We start from the raw sequence: 21,195 nt of genomic DNA on the forward strand, positions 1-21,195 counted from the left end.
AGAATAGCCAAAGGCTAAATACAAAATTTAGACTAATTTCTTTCTTCTGCCAAGATGTATCCAATCCCTAATTCAAATCTTAAATCCAAACCTCATCTTATTAAAATACCTTTAACTCACTTATTATTAATCCAATCTAGGCAAATTTTAGATTTTTGAGCTTAACTCAAGCTACAACTTCTTCAAATTCTTAAAGTCTATAAATAAAATCTTGAGAAAATGAAAGCCAAACCAAAGAAGAAAAAAATTTGTTACTTGCTGCAATTGTTGCCTCAAAATTGTTGTCTACAAATTAGTTTAGATCTCCCTCATCACAACTCTTCTTCTTGCATGTTAAGGCTTGTTGAAAAGCTAATAATGAGCTCTAGTTTCTTTCAAATATTCAAAATAAAAAGAAGAAAATCCAATAAATGGTATAGAAAGTTTCAAGTTAGTCTTGAATTCCACCACCTGAAAACTCAAGCAAATCCCCTCTAAAAAATTCATATGAATCTCTCTCATCACAATTCTTTGTCTTGCATGAAATAGCTTGTTGAAAAGCTAACAATAAGATCCAACTTTTCTCAAAATTTTAAAAAAAAAAAGATGAAAATTCAGAAAATGTAATAGGAAACCTTGAATTATTTTTGAATCTCACCATCCAAAAAACGCTAGCAATTCCCTTCTCACAAATCTGCTTGGATCTTCCTCTTAATAGCTCTATTTTTTGCTTGAAATAGCTTATTAAAAAGCTAAAATAAGATCCAATTTTTTTCAAAATTTTAGAATAAAAAGAAGAAAATATAAGAAATGGCATAGAAATCTCTAACCAGTCTTGAATATTACAACTTAAAAATACAAGTGACCTCCTTTTTTATAAATTTGTATGGTTCACTCTCATTATAGCTCTTTTTCTTGCATGCTATAGCTTGTTGAAAAGCTAACAATACGATTTAACTTTCTTCAAAGTTTTAAAAATAGTAATAGAAAATACAAGAAATGGCATAGAAATTCCTAACCAATTTTGAATCTCACTACTCAAAAACTCTACTGACTCTTCTTTTCACAAATCTACATGGTTTTCCGTCTTCATAGCTCTATTTCTTATATGCTATAGCTTTTTCGAAAGCTAACAATACAATCTAATTTCTTTTAAAATTTTAAAGTAAAAAGATGAAAATTTTGTAAGTAATCTTCAAAACTCCAAATTAGGCTTGAATTTCAATCCTTTCCAAAATTTCCATCGATCCCTCTTTTTTCTCCTTTCAATACTAGCCTCCTTGCCCTCCATTCTTTCAAAAAAAAATTAAAATCCTTAATATCAAAAATTCCTATCTCTAACCTTCTTCTAATATCCATCTTGAATCACTACAAAGCCAGATATTTATCTTAAAAGATAATACCTTCAAGCTTGAATAATCCATTCAAGATAATAATTTTATATTTTAAAATCTATTTAAATTTATAAATATATTAGTATTATATTCCTCCTATCCCTCTCTTTCTATAAGTAAAATTAACAATCCTCTAAATATCTTTGATGCACTTAAATAAAGTACATCACAACAATGTATATTTTCAAGTATATGTGGAGCAAAAACGTATCATTATCAACTTCCAAAGATGTATGTTGCCAATTTTTAAGCAATACACAAGTAAAGTGATATTCAATATACTTAAATTTTTTGACATACTATATTTTAATTGAAAGATGTGTCCTCTTGACATATTGACCAATAGAATTCAAAATATGACTAGTCATGTTGCTGATATCATGACTCAACTTCAAAGACCTCTTCATGATGATTGCAAATTGATTTGTATATAGTACAGAGTGTATTAGTTTAATTTAGTTATAGAATACATTATAAATGTGGTAGTAAAGGAGCAATTCTTCTTTATGATGATAGACTTTATTTTTCACCTCATATAGTAATAAAACTTTTTTGTAAAAATAGATATAACTTATTCTCATATTATTGATCATTGGCTTTCTATAAATAAAGTTATCATGTAGTTCAAAAAATACTAGCCTAAATTCTTTGCTTATATTTAGTTAAAAAAGCCTATGAATATTTTACATTGGCTTTGGTGGATTAATTTGATTGTAATAGACATCTTCATGAAACATAGCACTAAGACATTTTGCAAGATTCAAGGCCTAAAAATACTAATCTTGTAACATGAGATAGAGTTGGAAGCTTTTATTAGCATTTTTATTAAAGATCTTGGAAAAATTGGCCTATTTGATGATATAATAATTTTGAGCTTGGATATAATGACATATGTCATAAGCAGTTGCTATGCGGTTTTCATTCTAAAGGAGCACAAATTTATTGTCGTCCTTGTATCTTAAATTGAAGATATTTTTAAAGATGTTAAAGAACTTAAGCAGAACCATCTACTACAAGATATTGGCCTTGTCTTCATTGTAGCATGTGATGGTATTGAAGACATATTTGTACAACATGATACAATCAACAATTCACATACAAATCCACATTTGCTATTACTTTTTTTATTGCATGAGCTCATTTTAATTTCCATAGCGGACTTCATTTACAAGGCTTACAAATAGAGCTTTTGATTGCAACATCGTTATTCTACAATGCACATTGACCTCATTGCCAATAAGCATAAAGCTCTTCTTTATGCCTATCACAAAGAATATATTTTGCAGGCAAGCATCAATGCTTATAACAAGAAGACATTATTCAATAATGCTTGGACCTTATTCAATGCATGATTTTCAAACTTAATGAAGTTTTGTAGTCATATTACAACTCTCTTTCTTGGCACATATATTATAGAGTTGGACTTTTCTATCTTAAGGTAAACAAAAGATAAGTATCTTAAGAGTTTGATGAATTTTGGGCTTGAAGACATGCTGAAAATTAAGTAGTGTATCCAAATTAAGGCACTTGTAGATTCTAAGTGATTGTTTAAATTAATTTGTATGGCCTTAAATAAACCTCATCAATATTTCTCATTTATTGTTATTGAATCTTAAGTAAATTTTTCTACTACTTACATTAATTTTTGAAAGGTGCCTAAATTAAGTTATTTTAGATAATTTAATTGAATGTCTATTATAAAAAGACCTAATTATCAATAATTTTGATAAAGCATTATTTCACCTAAACCTATTTCAATCTATCTTACCTTGTTTTTTGAAAAGTTGATATTATGAATCTTGCATATTGCTTCAAATTGATTTAAAAATATTTGATTTTTTTTTTGAAATTGACTCCCAAAAATGTAATGAAATTAGATTGAATGTATTCCATGTATGTAGGAAGAACCAAGGAATGTGGTCACAATGATAAGTTGCAATTGAAACTTGTAGAACTTGCCAAGGAAGTGGTAATGGACTCATTGGAGGTGAAGATGAATATGCTATACTTATTGAAGTGGCTGATTTTGTTATCAAAGTCCAAATTTAGATACAAGAGTGTTAATACAGAGATGTCCTTCTTTGAGCTTGGAAATAAGGAGACCAACATAGGAATGTCTCTACTTGAAACAATCAGACCAACAAAGAAGTTTTCTTATTTGAGCTTTGAGGCAAGGATGTTAATACATGGACATTATTTACATGAGAGAAGATTTAGCCAAAATGAATTGTGTAAAAATAAGGCAAAGACATTTGAGAACAAACCTGTAATGGTATCAAAATATCCAGATTAATAAGAGTTAGGCATTGAATAACAAATTCACATAATCAAAAATATGATAAATTAATTTGGAATGGAATCTAGGAACATCCTTGCAAAGACTGGACTGTTTCATGAACTACTCAGCTTGTCTCAGTTTATATTACCATGTGGCTTATCAATAATTTGTTCTTATGACCTTTCTACATAATACATTGAATCAATTAATTTTTATAGACAGAGTTTTTTCAACTTATATAATCATACAGAACGAAGTATACAAGAATCTCTAAGATTCTAAAGTATTACTTTTTAATCCTTCTTGAATTAATTATAATCTTTAATTTAATCTTAGGATTTTTTTTTTTCAAAATCTTCTTTAATTACACAAGTAGGCTTTTAAATTGCTGCAATTTTGGCAACATCCATTTAAGACAGTCCAAAGAAATTATCATATTTTGACACTTCTTAGGTTGTTTTTCTTGATTTTTTTTTTTTTTTTGTCTTAACACTTCATTTCATGTGCTCATTGCAACACTTTTTAGAGTCAAATAACCTATAAGATGCAAGATTGATGATATTTTGAATAATTATTAAGTTTTTATAGTTATATATAAAATCAATGAGTCTTCTCTTGCCTTTGTCAATAAGTCAAGGTACCTCAAAGTACATTTCTTATATTTGTATCATACTCAAGTTTATTTTTATTTTGAACATGTGGAATTCTAATGGATAAGCATGTTAATTTTTAAACTAATAAAGAACTTAATGCACATAAGACAAAGCATGCCATGGGCTTTTTGACTAGCACCACAATTGCTCATGATCTAGCAAAGAATCAATGTTGATTTTTTTTATACCAAGTTATAGACTGTAATACTTTAGTTTAGCTTTTTGGCATCTTTCTTATACTTCAACGACATTACAGTAGCTATTTGCTTACTCTAAGGTCAAAGAGCAATTTTTAGAAGGCAATAGAATCTAAACTCATTGAGGTTGAGGAATCTAAGTTGATTTATTGCTTACAATTGCATGCAAGAAGAGATATCCAAATTACAATTAATGTAAAATTTTATGATTTTTTCAAAATTATATTTTCAAAAAGTGTTTTAAAAGTTGCAAAATTTTAATAGAAAATTATATAGGTCATTAGAATTATTTTTGACAAAACAACCAAATTATTAGTATTAATAATGTCTCACATTATAAATTTAATGAAACTAAATATCAAGATTTATATATTTTGAAACTTGATTTTAAATTATATAATCAATCTAAATATATATAGTATTTTAAAATTAAATTAAATTTAATTTTTTTTAATTTTTTTTTCTATAGATAATATATAATAAAAAATACTTCTATAATAGATCAAAATTAGAAAATTAGATATAAGTAAAAGATCTAAAATTACTAAAAATAAAAAATAAAATTAAATATATTATTATTTTTTAAAAAAGAAATAAAAGAATAATATAATAATAATAATAATAATAATAATAATAAATAAGACCTCTTAGAATAATAACATAGTTCAAATATAATAATTATTTGTGGAAGGATTTATACTTGCCATGATGCAAACACAATCTTCATTTCCATCATTGATCAGATATTGCTTGCAAATGTCTTACATGATCTTGTGGATTGCTATTAAAAATAATAATATTATTAATGTAACTTCTAGCAAATGATAAATCAACACTTCATCTATCATCTTTTTTGGTATATTTTTGAGGCCAAATAGAAGAAATTTCTAAAAATAGAATTAGTTCTTGTTATTATGATCAACTCTCTAAAATTTTGTCTTCATCCAAAAAATAATGGTAACTAGTGGTAATCAAATTATAAGTCTAAAGTGCTAAATATTTAAGAAAATTTTATTGCATTAAATAAATATTTTAGCATCAATATTACATATCAATTTGATTTTGTCTTATAATTAATTAGATAATAATCTTTATACATATGTTATTTTTTTTAATTATCAAAAATATCTTTTTTAAAAGGTATAACCATAGTATAAGCATACTTGCCAATGGAAAGGTTAATCAAGTATGTAGCAAATAAGTCTTAACAACATGTTTGAATGCCAACTTTTTTTAAGACTCTAAGTTTGTAAGGCCATTAAAAGATTAGATAATTATCTTCTAATTGAATGTGAAGAGATTTGCTTCAATAGCCTTAAAAATCCTTGACGCTAAAGTCAAACAATTGCAATATAAGTAAATAAAAATACATAATTTTTGTGCTTTGACACTTATAAGATGTGGCCTTTACTCCAATGGCTGATTATCAAACTTTTTAGTCTCTTTCTTCACCAATAGAATACTATTATATGCTTGCACAACCTTTCATTGTTAATTTGTAGATTGGAGAAGTCATATATTTCTAACATCCTCATTTAAAGCCAAATCAGGGGCTTCATCATTACAATCTCTATGTGGGGTAGAGATGTTTGTAGGATATGAAGTATTTTGTAAAAATACTTGTAAGAGCATCTTTAAGACATTTATTTTTTTATTGTTTTTTTGCCAATACAACAAAAACATGTTGAGCTTCGATGTTTGCAGAGGCTGAGCACTCGACTTCAGGAACGAACAAAAGCTAGGCAGAAACGGCACGAGACTCAAAAATTTGCATGGTACTCTGAAAAGGGCGGATGTAGACAACTCAGACATTACTTTACGGTGGAGATAATTGATGTGATGAAAATGCACACAAGATGCAGAGAAAGGACAACACCTGCATTCTACCGTAGGAGTTTTACCTGCAGAATCAACACTGCACTGTAGCACGGCGAAGATATACATTGATCAGCACCAACAATTCTCTATTTAGTTACAATCGATACATCGATAACTTCATCATTTTAGCCATTGATATTGATGTACTTTCAACTCCAACATCTGTGTATGCAATGATCCATGCGAGAATCACTTCATCTGCAAGAGCAACAAAACCTCAGTGACCCTACCTGAACTACTTAATCTTTGCTCCTAGTTCCATCCACCTTGACCTCTGCCAAATCTAGACCTTCACCTCACAGAATATGATCTTTTTCTATATTAAATGCTTCGAGTGGGATGTTCAGTTTCTTCCACTGAAACACTGAACGAAAAAACACAGTTAATATTAACTGCATTTTATTATTTTTCCCGCTATGTTCCTCTGCATTTTTCAATTTTTTTGGCAAAGATATTGTCATTGTGCTTGTTCTCACTGACTTTTCTTACCTTCTTGACACGACATCTTGTTCAACCAATATCTATCCAAATTCACCATGTCCACTCTCGCTATACCCAAGAAACCAGTCTCTACCAAGGCTAATCTGATAAAAGGTGACTTTCTCAACATCATCTCTTGGTTTAAAGATAAAGAGAACTTTGATAGCATATTTTGCGTCTCCAGGTCAACAAAGATTGGCGTTGCTCTATAAACTAAAACAACATGCTACCATGAGCTTATATGGGTGATTAGCCCTTTGAGCTAAAGAAGCCTCTATCTTGATTGTAAGGCCATGAAAGAGTGACTTCAAACTTATAAGACAAAGGTTGTGAAAGCATTAAAAGAATCTGTGCACACAAGCATGAATTCACAGAATGCCTTCTCACATGCTTTCACTGATGCACCTATTGAGAAGGCAAAAGCCTAGTAGAAGGCAAAAGAAATGAGGTTAGCAGTGGATGGAAAGATGTTATGTAAAAAAAGAAAAGTGGGTGGCAAAAAAAGAAAGTGGCAAGAAGAGGAACTTGTCAAAGAGAGAGATCTTTTGGACACAATACAAAGAAAAAACCAACAAAAAAACACTATATAGTTCTTTTAGGTTTGCGGAAGGAAAAGTTTGCAATAGAAGCAAAATAATATCTTTGGCTTCTTTTATAATTTCTAAATAAAATATGTTAGAACAATAGCAATATTTCTTTGCTAAGAAGTGATGTCTAAAAATTTCACAATAAAATACAATAGTCCTTTGGAGATCCTAAAATTAAAAGTGTAAAGCCATAAATAAGAAAAGAATTTAATTTACAAACCTTTGTTTTTATAAAATATCCTATTCAAAAAATTAATGATATGACTAACCTTTGGGACATAGAATACCTTCTTGAAGTTCATATAAAGATAATCATAATTCCTATTTTTTGTCCTATTATTCACAATTCAATTTGTTGAAGCACTAGCCATATATTTAGTAAGTATATCCCTTTGTTGCAAATCTATTACTTACTCACCATCTAGCATACACATATCTTTTTGAATTTAGAATCAAAATGAACAAAAATATTAATGAATATCACAAAAAATGTAAAAACAAAGTCAAAAAATTTTCAACATGAAACAAAGAACTCTTCAATTTAAAACAAAGGGAGCAAGTGAATATCTGATCTTCTATGTGATTGATAAAAGGGCTTATAACAATTAAAGTTTTCTTGATAATTGGAGGTGGTAGTTGATAATAGATGTACATCTGCTAAATCATTTGATTTACATAATCCTACACAATCTAAAACAAATACATTGTAAACAAAAATATCACAATATATATATATATATATATATATATATATTATTTTGCAATAAGCTAGGCAATAAAGAACAAAGAATTCAAACATGTTTCTTATACAAAAAAGACTGTAAGAATAATAGTCAAATTTTAGTATAGAACTACTTAAAACAATAAATTTGTAAAATCAAAACATTAATATCCTACCACTCAACTTGATTTTTACACTCCTAATTTTTAAAACCTAAACCATCAAAAAAATCATAATTGACATTAGATATGTATAAAGAAACATGTATTTCTTAGAGCTGAACTATTGCTTGAGCACACCTTCTAGCAAGTTCTTTAGCTTTGTAATCTTATTTTCCATAAAATTCCATCTTTGCTCTATCATTCACTGCTTGTTAGTCATTATGACCACACTCACCTTTCTTCTATATCTAAACTCTTCCTTCCACCAACAAAAACATTACTCCTCTCTTTGAATCAGTCACCAAATCTTTACCTTTTAATTCCTTATACACAACCCTTTCTATTGTTTGCCACAAAATGACTAAAAATTCACATCTATAATTATCTCGTTACCATGAATTGCCTCACAAATACCTCATCAATCGTAATCTACCCTTCTACCTTCGACTATCTTTTGGTTCTTATCTCAATTATCTACAACTATATAAAAATCCATCTCTAATCAAACCTTTGCCCACATTTGGTTTGCCATTAGATTACTTCAACCATACTTCTACAATCAAAGTGTGAGGTTGTAATCCTCCATAATAACTGAAGAAAAAATAAAATAAAATAAAATAAAATAAATAATGATGTGCCTTGCAAATACATGATGTGGCAAGATGGAAAAGATAAATCCTAGTTGGCTTCATCAATTGATCATGTATAAAAGAGAAATGAAGTACAAATGCACAAAGAGCTTGTTCATCTACTACAATATTACTTTGCAAATAAAATCTTAGCAAAGACAAAGCGGAGATGGATATTTTAGATCTGATTGTTTATAATGTCAACTTTTGCCTACAATTAGAGGTCTTGAGTTTTTTTTTTTGTTTTATTTTTGTAGTGTAAGAATTAGATGTAATGTAAGACAACAAAATAAAAAATAAAATAAACCAAAGAACATGCATTTAAATATCATACTTGTGTTTGAATTAATTATGTAAGAAAAGAAAGTCTTTTGCAAAACTTATGGACAATATTTTTGGCTGAAATTGCTCTCTAAAAGAATTATAATAAAAAGGAGGTTGTTCTTCTTAGGCTTCTTTTTCTATATCAAGAGTTTCTTATAGCATTGTAGTCAAAAATCTCCTAAATTTGCTAACATGTTGTATAGTATTACACAAGTCATGATCCATTCTTCAATCTTCTACTTGTCTTTAGTATCCTTCAACAGTCTCTTCACCTTTCCAAGATAATGCCACCTATTTTTTATAATTTCAATTCTATTTTTATTCTTGATTCTTATCATTACCATACAATAGTTAAATTCTATACTCTCTTGCAAAAAAGTAGTTGATAATTAATAGGACAAAACAACTGTATTGGATTGATTATAAGTTGAGTTAGCTAATAAGTATTATTCTTTATTGAAATAATTTTCAAGATACTTATGCATAGAAGTATATATATATATATATATATATATATATATATAGTGGAGTCATATACTAAATTAGACTAATAAAAGTGAAAAGCAATGACTTATTGATGGAAGTCATATATCACTTGGAGGAATATTGAATACATATGTTTCTTCTACCAATACAAGTATAGATGTATAATTGTTTCATCTACAAAACCAATATAGTCAAAGAAGCCTTTTATCTCTAGTATTACAAATATCTCTTTCTTTTGTTCAATGATTAGCCAATAGATCTATTGCTTTATGATGTCATAAAGAGCCTTAATAACTTACTCTATATATAAAATAATAGTCCATTTTTTATGCCAAAAGTTCTTTGGGCATTATGAATGATTGTTGTATTGTCCTAATTGCCAAGATACATGAGATAGACGATGGTCTAATATGCCATGGTTGCTTAAAGACAACTACTAGATTACTAAAGCATGGAAACATTTGTAGCTAGTTCAAAGTTGTTGCTTGAACCTAGTGGCTAACTAGAGCAAAAGATAATTTAGAAAGAAATCTTGACGCTTTGAAATTAGACTCTTGTCTCTTATGTAAAAAGACAATGATGCCAAAATATACAAATTGCTAAGTTTTTTGAAGTTGTTATCTCCATCTTCTAGAAAGACAATAATAGACTTGTTTGGAGTTTAGAAAAAAGAGTGTCATCCAAAGACCTATAGCATAGTGCTAATAAGAATGAAGAAAAAAGATGAACTGCAAGATTTTCTTCTATCTTTGTAGCCTTGGAGTCTTTTTATTTTGCTAAACTTTTATTTTATTCAAAGGTCTTTGATTAACAAATCAAAATCCTCTCATAAGCCTTAAATGATATTAAACTTAACTAGGAGGTGTTTATCCATATTTGATGTAATTGGATCACAAGTATATGAACTACCTCTTAAAAATATCCAAATCATTTCCTAGACAAAACATCCAATGCATAATCAATTCTTTGGACAAAATACTAGCCGTATAATTGATTTGCAGCCTTACAGACTTGCAAAGAAATTTTACAAATATAGTTTGATATAAGAGGTGGATATTCATATAAGTGCTTATTTTCTTTGAAATCAATATGAAATTGGTATATATTTATAATTAGTTTTATATATCATCATTTTATAATATATTATATTATTTAAAAATAAAAATAAGAATAATGATTTACAAGAATAAGAACTATAAAGAACTATTAAGTTTCTTCTTATACATACTAATAAAATACTAATAAAATTAAAATAAATAAATAACTTTAGTTTGAAAAAAAATAAAAACTTCATATTCATAATAAGAGATTCTTTTAGGATTTCCACATTATTGTTTATAAAAATATTTAATTAAAGAAAATATTTAAATGATCCATCCATTTCCTAAATTTTACCATTCTATTGTAACTATCATTAGAAAAATGGATCATCTTCAAAAAACCATTATTACAATCATGGCCCTTATCTCAACCTCTTTTGTTCCCAACCCTTTCTCTCTTTGTTCTTAGCTTTCTTCATTCCAATCCCCTTCCTTGTTCCTAGCTCTCATCCCAACCTCCATTGTTCTCCTTTCTTCCCCACAATAGGATGGGTTGATTTAGTAAATGGGTGGGTCATTTTAACATTTTCCTTAATTAATAATTTATATTAAAAAAACATTAAATATATTACATTACTAAGTATGTTCTTACATTTAAATTTTAAAATATTTTATATGAACTAACTTCCAAACTAGTAGACAACAACAATCTACAAATTAATTCAATGGCACTTTTGAGATTATACAAACCAAAATTCAAAAAATAAAAATGTGAGATTTTAGAAGAGTTAAGTAGTCATATTTCATTGTATTTCAAAATGAAATTGTAAAAAACATGATTTTTGGAATTATGGATTGCTCTTGAATTGTTAAGGATATGTCAGTTTGAAATTGTGTTTGTCTTGAAAAGTGTAAATGAACACTTCTGTTTTAATTTTGTAAAATCAAAAAAAAAAATCATATCTTTTGGATGTAAGCACAAACTGGTAAGGAGCTAATGCAAAATTTTCTTCTTTTACATGTTTGCATATATACACGTGTAATCAAGACCAAGCACAAAACAATTTCAATGAAAAATGAAACCAATTGCACTGAAACATGATGTTATGGAGCATGCTACATTCATCAATGCCATGGATAAATGTTCAATGCACATTGTGTGAACATTGTCGGAAGTAAAATTTGATTGCGTGGGCTAAAATAATTTAACTGGTTAACACATTTTTATTATCAACCTGGCATTACAAAAATATTTATCAGCAGCATGTCAGTCAATTTACAGTCACATAAAACGGAAAGATAGTTATGGTCAAAAAAAGATGAAAATATCGGACAAATGGTTTGAGTAAAGTCAGCGAAGGGAGAGATCGGCATGACTGACGAATTGTGCAGCGCACCATATGAAGAAGACTTATCTACCCACGGGAAATAAAGCCAAAACCACACATCCGTCACTCAGCTCCATTAAAAAATCTGCAGATTGTTTGATTGGCCCACAGGATGATGTGCACACACGTAAGAAAATTATTATAACAAGCGTGTTGCTAGTGTACACTGGCGATGTACCCATTCATTTACACTTAAACATGGTCATATCACACATCGTACACACTTTCGGCTAAAGTTTTACAGGAGCTAGTATAGAGAGAAGGAGAGCGCAGCACATCTCAGACAAGAAATTGTCCGCCGGTTTGCATATCTCGGCAGTACGTGCACCTACATACCCATCCGTCCTCTCTTTATAAGCTATCTTGTCAGCGGCTCTCAGCAATTGCAGGCAATTTTGAACAGCAGTTTATGTAATAGTACACTGGTTAGGTGTAGAACCAGCAGATCCCTGTGAAATTGGACTTCCATAGCAAACCGAGTGTTGCTCCACCTGCAATCTTAGGCTCCAGACCTCCTCTCGTTGAAGTCAACTGCACGTATTTGAAAGGTCCAACTGAAGTCCTGTTACATTGACCAGTAAAAAAAAAGGTTAACATCATAACAACCGAGTTATAGTGAATAGGGCATTCGAGAGAACCAAAAGAATGGAAGATTGAAGTTGACGATCAATCCGATAACCTGAATTTCGAGTAACAATCCAGATTGGAAACTTACACTGTCCCTGAGCTCGTAGTGATTTCATAGAGCTGCCAGGCAGCACCATTGTCGGACACCTTTTTACTTCCAGTAATCTTGCCAGTCAGTGTGAAGCCATTTGGATTGTCGACAATCCAGCGTAAGTTACTGCCGTATTGATCAGGCTTCCTAATGGTTCCGAATTTCCCTATAGCATTACCGCCAGCGACATTGTAAATGGTAGCAATGATACCCTGAGAATGCCATTTCATACCATCGAATCTGAACACCATCTTCCCTTTCACAAAGAACCCTTGAACAACCCGAGCAGGCGGCTTGAGCTCCGCAGGTACGGTGGGGGGCGGCTGCCTATCTTGAACGTAGAATTCAAAGTAGCCATCGAAGGGCACGTCAGCAACAATGTCATCTTCAGTGCACAAAGAGGTATCTGGAGCTTGTCCACCCTTGGTTTGAGTCATCATAATGTATGTAACCAAGGCAGCTGCACCAGCTCCCTGGTGGGACGTCACCTCGAACAGCACTTCGGGAACTGAGTCCTCAGAAGTATTCTGCGAGTAAATGGCCACTCCTGCAATTCAAAGACCACTTAGGAATTGCACACATGTACTTAAACACGAGATTCACGAAATAATTCCTGCAGTTTCATGTACTTTTCAAAAGTTACCAAGAAAAAATTCATCTGAAACACCCGTACCCTTTACGCTACTGATCTGATCTCCTGATTCAATCGCGTCGCCAGGGGAATTGAGGATTGTCCACTTCATGATAGATCGTTTGGTTGTGGGGTCCGCAGTAGACTCATAATTCCCAGCTCTTACAAGACCGCCGTTTTGAGGATTATTTGTGACCAAATATGCTGAGGATCCTGACTTACGCCAAATACCAGTGTCACAAGTATACATCTGTTTGCCTTGGTCGATGGAGGTGGTAAGTGACTTGCTGCATCGAGGAGAAACCACCAAAATGAGAATTAGTCTGAATGTAACAGTTGCATGCTATATGAGGGACAAAGTTGCGTCCATAGATGAGGGTTTGGGAATATACTAGAGATGACATGCAATTGTCTCCCAACACCATCAAGTCATCAGACGACTTCAGTACCATGACCCTCCGAACCAATAAATTTCTACAAAAGACGTGAACACTTCCACATCGACGGGCCAACAAGAATGCGCACCTAAAACCGGCAGGAGGCTCCAGATCCCACGCTGCTGAATACTGGCACAGGAATGCAACCGCCAGCCATAGTGCCTGGAAGCCTCGATAACGCAACATTTATGCAAGTTGATACCTCGAAGAACAGGAACCTGTCAAACAAATTCAGGAGATAACCACATATCTCAACATCCCCACTTAAGCGCTTCAATGTCATAAAGCGAACAACAAAAAAGTAATTGTATCATGGAAAACACGAGACGAAAGCAACACACTAACAGGATTTCCCAAGCAAAGAGAAAGCATACAAGTCCAGAGACATTTCTTCGACCATTGCATGAATGGCGAGGTATATGTACCATGCCATCGTTCTATGTAGTCCAACAACTCAAAGCACCCTAACCATCAGAGTTTCATGGACGATAAATAATAAAGATTGTGTGCGAGACTTAAGCACCCTAATTTTTAAACAGGTTGGTACACATCCTGACGGGCTGAAACAGGGCTAGTACATGCTGACGCTATGTGTGAGTGTTCAAAGGACATGTAATTCAAATTAACGTTCGAGCACGTCGTTAAGATGAAAGAGACTTCCAAAATTTTAAGAACAATGTAAGACTACCGCTATGCTACTTCCTTCATAATCGGTTGACATAGTAGTACATCAATTACGCTAAGAAAGTTTTACGTCAAATCCTGGTACAAGTCTCAACCATTCGAGAGAGAGAGAGAGAGAGAGAAGGACCTGCACGTTTCTGCTAGCTCAATCACCAGGGAGAACAGGTCGTCTTCGTGAAAAGATCAAAGAATAAGAGATAATGCTAAGGGACTAATACAACAATCAAACAAAGACAAAAACTGCGGCTGTTCTTCAATTCCATCTTAAACATTAAAAACAAATAAAAATACTGTCACTTCTTTCCCACCTCTTAAAACTCTATGTGGATCCGCAAAGCAGCTAGTCGGGAACCAAAGTCAAGCGTCTAAGACGTTTGCATACAATGAGGAAATTTTAGAAACCGCACTTCATCCACGCAGAACAACTCAAGAACAGAGTCGCAAAGATATGACAGTGTAGACAAAGTCGAAACACGAAAGAGAGAAAAATAAAATAAAATAAAATCGCCACATGCACGTTGGAGAATTTTCCTTCATATTGGAGTGACACTTTCGACAATCCTTCTTTAACCGGCATTAATAGCTATGTTCACACGTACATTACAAGAGCAGAGTCATAGCCTCACGCAATTCAGAACATATTAAGGTGCCAACTCCCAATTACCAAAGACTAAACTAACCGAGCATGAGTCTCGTAAACACACGCTCGAAATCCACACAATCTAACCACGAGTCACAGCAAAAGCAACACCCTCCAGGTATCCAGCAAAAGCAACACCCTCCAACACCAAGACAACAAACAAACACACACTCAAAGGGACGACACAACAAGGGAGGGGGGGCGGGGGACAATCCTCCAACGTACTCGAAACACAATCTCACCGCCGCGCGGCGCAACTCCGCCACTCTACGCCCCCGAGTTAACTAATTCCCACGCCACGTACACACGTAACTCGAACCCGTCGCTACTGCCACGTTCAACGACAACAACCCGGAGCAGCTCCCTCGTCTGCGGCTTACTTCACCATAAACCTCACAGAAGCCCCTCGCCACGTCCAGAACCATGAAACGCCACAACGAAATGTCTACTGATCCCCCCCAAACGACAATTACACCAAGAATAAGACAATGCCTATGCCAGTGCCAGGGGAAGGAGGGAGGGAGCAGGGGGGCAGTAATCGAGAAAAAGAAGAAGAAGGAGAGGCGAGTACTTGGAAGGCGAGCAGGCAGTTAAGAGGGGGAACATGAGCATGAGAAAACCAGAGTAGGCAGCGGCAGATTTGTAGTAGTGTGTGCCAGAGCAGAGCAGAACAGAGAGAGCAGAGGCGCGGGGGTGAGCGGGTGGGTGGTCGATGAGGAGGAGGAGGTGGCGCTCGCTGGTCAGCCTGCTCGTCGTAGTCGCTTGCTACGTGAGAGCGCGAGCGATGAATGACGATGAAGCACTAACACTGTAGAGCGGGGAGTGAGCATGCATGCATTGCGTCATCACCAGGCTCGACTGCTACTACTGCACGAGAATGGCAGTAATGCCGGGACTGTGCTACAGTATGCATCCGCGATGTGCTGGCCTTCTGTAGCAGTAGTAGTAATATAAAATTAATTAAAAGGAGGTTGGATTGCGTTGGGGTGGGGGATGGGAGCAAATTCTGGGGCGTCGTGTCCAACTCGGCTGTCAGCGTGTGTGTGTGTCATTAAGAGCAGCCGCCGTGAGTCCGCAGCGCGGGGTCCAATCCCCACACTCCCTCCCTGGCTCCCCTTCCTTCCTTCCTTCCTTTCTAATGTCTTTGCTAGTAGCCTTCTTGGTACCTATACTATACTTTACAAATTAGGGTTTTCTGTTGTTAATAGAATGAGATGGTGGTGGTGATGGTGATGGTGATGGTGATAGTGCATGGTTCAAATGGTTCATGTTTTTTTGTGTGTGATGTTTGAATGAGTTGAAGTGTTCTCTCCTGCAGGAAAGGAGACATGGACTGTGGATCTGACATTCTTTTAATTTTTTTTTTTTTTTTTTCCATGAGAAATGCAAAAATGTGCATAAATTAGGTTGTTGTTTTGCTGTGTGATTGATTCTCTCTCTGTGTGATTCTTTTGTTTTTTGAATGTGGAAGAAGAAGAAGTCATCTTACTACCATTTTTAGGTCCATGTGAATTGATTCTGTACCAAATTAACAGTTGGTTGAACTTTGCAATCTAAACTGCTTCAATGATTATTTTTATTTTTTTGAGAAGCAGAATTACATATGTGTGATTCAAAAAAATTTAAAGCCCCAAGAATCAACTTCAAATTTGAAATCATAGTTGCTGTTGTGTTAAACTAATGGAGCATTCTTTAGTTTAGTAATTTTCAGCAGCATTGGTTTGTCCATAAAAATAAACAGAGGTTAAACCACATTTGCATTGTTTTAAATATATATATATATATATATATATACATATATATATATATATATATACCCACTTTGCACCACATTTCTAAACTTCAGGAATTCTTAATTTTCCTCAAAAGTTTTTGTTGTTTATTAAAAATCATGTCTTTTTAGAAAGTAATGTAAATGCAAAAAGAACTCATCTGCATAAATTAACATAATACACACGCACACACACACACACAGTAAAAAAATTCAGATCCTGGGATATTCTGTAGTCTCAAAAATTTCCATGAAACCATCTTCTTTAGCACCTACCAGACCCAACTTCTAAAACAGCTGGGTAAATTAACCCATCATGCCAAGCAAGAACAAAGATAAAAATGTGAAACCAAACACCAATGAGGTGTAAAGCTTAATTTCACCATGGCTACGGTTCCTTGAAGAGGGGATGACCAAAGACAGTTTGATAGAGATAATTATACCAGAAAATCTGTGTACATACCACCTCACCCCATATCACCACTGCACCCCATTCATCTTATTGCCAAGTATTTGCAATCCCAAGCTAGGCCTCTACAGCAATCAACAATTCATGGGCACATGTGTCTATATATATATATATATATATATATATCAATACATATAATAAATTTGAATGGTTTGTATACCTGAAGGTTTGTATACAAGTGCACATACAGACAGACACATATAGAAATACATGTTGGCTCATGAGAGGGAGGAATGGGCCATGGAGACTTTGACTTGAGGGTCATGGGCGGGCACCATGAATTAAGGGGGCCACAACTTTCAACCTTGATGTCTATTATTTTTTCAAGGGCATCTGCAATTGTTGGCTTTGGGCCGATTGGAGCTTCATAAATGCACCTCACTCCACATTTCTAATCATCTGCCCTCACTTGTCTCCCTACTTGGACAGAGTGACAAAGTTAGTCATTCATGTTCATTTTTTATTATTATGTATTTTAATCATGGTTCATGGAAGTGATATTGTTTTCTTTTATTGGATTGTACTTAAAAGGGGAAGGAACAGATGAAAGGATGGAGTTTTTAGGGTTTAATGAAGGAGTTATGAGAGGAGAGTAAAGACAGTAGGCATAGTGGACATGGAATCTTTGATAATGGCAATTATTGGCAAAAAAGGTTCTTATCTCATTGGCTTGCGTTGAGAATGGTTTTAGGATATAGTAACCACCAAACATTGTTCACATGAAAATATATGATATGATAATCAAATTTTGTTAGTTTTTTTTTTTTTTTTGATAGGACTTTTCTTTTTGTCAATTTCAGCCTTTCTACATTTTGACCTGCATTAATTCTTTGTCAATATTATTTCTATCATTAGATTTATTTGGTGTATTTTTGTATGACACCCACAGGTCCTTTGCATTCTGAAATTCAACACTGCAGTCTGATATCTTTGTATAATTAGAATAATATATATTTTTTATTAAATTTATTTCGAAATTATTCCATCTGCTGGTTTCTGACTGAGAAAAAACGCAAGTGATAGAAGGGGCAAGCTGACCAAACACATGCACTTGTCATTTTCAAGCATTGGATTGAGCTTGATTGACAAGCATTAATGTTCAAATGAACTTAGAGCCACTTGAATGGTTTTTTGTTTTAGGAAAGAAGTACCTATGAACATGTAAATCTAAAATATATATCCTACAAACATTGAAAAAATAGAAATAGAAATAAAAAAATCCAAAATTGCTGCATTAATAGAAAAATAAAGTATGATTTTTATTGAATTTAATCTAAGTTTCACTACAAATTAATTTCTGTAGATTGTACCACACAAAATTTATAATTAAATTAAACTGCAACATGATTCACAAACACAACCACACTCATGTGTTTGTATGCATGTAGTGTTGTTTTGTTTATGTTTGTTTTTTGTTTTGTTTTTGTTTTGTTTTGTTTTGTGTTTTTTTTTTTTTGCAAATTCCTCTAGGTGCCCTTTAGCTGTTGGCACATGTATATTGCAACAACCCCCATGGGAAGGTTGTTGAGGCTATTTTCATATGCCACTGTTTGCACAAACTAGGTTAGTTTGCTATGGTACCACCCCATGTGTATGTATGTATATATATATATACATATATATATATATATATATATGTATATATATATATATGTATATATATATATATATATATGTATATATATATATTATCAATGTTCTATGAGTTGACAAAAGGGTCCAAATTGCACATCCCAAAAGTCTCAGGAGCCCCAAATAGGATTATTACTACAGTTATTTCATATTTTTGCAAAAAAAATCCACTCTTTTTAATGGCCTCCTCCTTCCTTTCAGTTAATATTTGATTTTGGGTAGTCTTTGTCTCAAAATGGACAAATCGTCTTGGAAGCAGAGGAGGAAACCCATGGAGGAGGAGGATGGAAGGGGGTTGGATTGTTAAGGTGGGAAGATTTTAATTAATTAAGCAATTAAATTTATTTTCTCTAGTGAATTCGTGTGTAAATTAACACACATGTACAAAATCTATCCTAAGGACTCATGACCCCAGTTGCAGTGGAATGGAAAAAAATGAGAATGAAAATGTAAATATTACACCAGGTTTTCAAAAAACTTGGTGTACCAGCATTAGACTCTCACCCACCCAAGTACATCCATCTGCAAACGAAACCTCATTCATCCATATCCATCCATCTGTACCACGTGTGGATGTTTTAGGGTGTATGGGGGAGTCAATGTTGCTCAGACTTCCCATTCACTTTTGTCGGAACCCCAATTTCAACCAAAATTGATGGAATATTAAATTAACCCACAGAAAGAAAAGGAAAGGAAGATAGAAAGAAATAAAGAAAGAAAGAAAGATGGAGCACGTCAACACAAAGATCATGCGACTTTGTACTGAAAGACAGACAGACCTGGCAAAAGCCTGAAAGATGGAATGGAATGGGGAGCAGAAGAAAATCCCCCGTTCACATTACAAACAAAATATATCAACATTCCGGTTCTAGCACTTGTCCCAGTCCCCTCTATATCCAACACATACATTACAAAACTCGGGCCTTTTTCTTTTTCTTTTTTTCTTTTTCTTTTTCTAATTTTTTTTGTAACCACTACATGAAACCACTACAAGGATTAAACTCTTGGATTAGGGTTAAATATGGAAATTCTTAGATATCCCAATGGACAATTAGAGACTATGTCATACTACAGCAAAACATAAAAGGGGGAGCACAAGAAGGGTGATTCAAAGTAACATCCCACCTAATGTTCAACTAAAGTCAACTTTGTTCCCTTGTGGAAACCCCCACCACCTATCACCCACGAAACAAAAATGTAACCTGAAATAACTTTCATATGTATAGGTTTAATATTGAATAGATCCATGCTTTAACTAAATTGACTCACTGTTGATAACAAATAAGATAATCATGATAAATGTGGTTTGTTTTTATTGGTTGCAGATTTAATAGTGGAGAAATGAGGACATTTAATTTAACTTAATTTTTGTTTGTGATGGGTAAAATGGGTGGGTTGATTTAGTGAAAACTTGGGTCAATTCCCCTATGTATGTATGTATGTATATATGTTTGTATGTACATACACACACAAAATAATTAATATTACAAGAAAAGTACAAATTTTTCTATTTTGAACAAATAATCTGAGAAAGTCTTTCAGTGTCATTTATAAATTGGTGTGTTGATATTATGTAATTTATTTGGTAAAATTGAGACTTCTTTCATCCACAAGTTAGAGCTATAAAAATATATAAGGCTTTAAAACCTTACAAGATAGCACTATCTTTTCATCCATACTGTATTTGCATTCATGGGAATATTATTGTTGGCAAAGTTTTGGATATGGTGCATTTTATGTTTCAGAGTTTTAATTGGTTTCACTTGAGAGTAAACAACTATACATGTTTGCTATAACAATATAGCAGTGGTATGTTCTACTTAGTTGAATTTCTGATTATTAGGTTATCTAAATAAATTAGGTTATTTATGATTATCAAATTATTATGAAAACAAAGACAAAATCAATCTTATAATAACAATAAAGCACATGCACAAAGATTTTTTTAACCCTATTAAAAACATTACCTTTTATTAAAGACAATTTCTTTATTCCTATCAGTCTATTATATGTGTAAT

General features: G+C 32.7%; 1 protein-coding gene across 3 annotated transcripts; it reads right to left on the bottom strand.

Annotated features, from left to right (window-relative positions):
- Positions 1-12,308: 12,308 nt before the first annotated feature.
- LOC112291750 (uncharacterized) lies at positions 12,309-15,905 on the bottom strand. Of its 3 annotated transcripts, none has more exons than XM_073538919.2 (5): positions 15,877-15,905; positions 14,070-14,199; positions 13,587-13,831; positions 12,911-13,460; positions 12,309-12,757 (listed from the first exon to the last, which is right to left on the bottom strand). In XM_073538919.2, exons 2-5 carry the CDS (start codon positions 14,165-14,167, stop codon positions 12,622-12,624), a joined length of 1,029 nt encoding a protein of 342 aa, XP_073395020.1. In that variant the 5' UTR covers positions 14,168-14,199; positions 15,877-15,905; the 3' UTR covers positions 12,309-12,621. The 3 variants fall into 3 exon arrangements, with proteins under 3 accessions (XP_073395020.1, XP_024395379.1, XP_024395378.1); XM_024539611.3 differs by having other exon boundaries at positions 15,548-15,905; XM_024539610.3 differs by having other exon boundaries at positions 15,531-15,905.
- Positions 15,906-21,195: the final 5,290 nt, after the last annotated feature.

Source organism: Physcomitrium patens, chromosome 14, assembly GCF_059467195.1.
Source record: "Physcomitrium patens ecotype Gransden chromosome 14, ASM5946719v1, whole genome shotgun sequence".
Classification (NCBI taxonomy): domain Eukaryota; kingdom Viridiplantae; phylum Streptophyta; class Bryopsida; order Funariales; family Funariaceae; genus Physcomitrium; species Physcomitrium patens.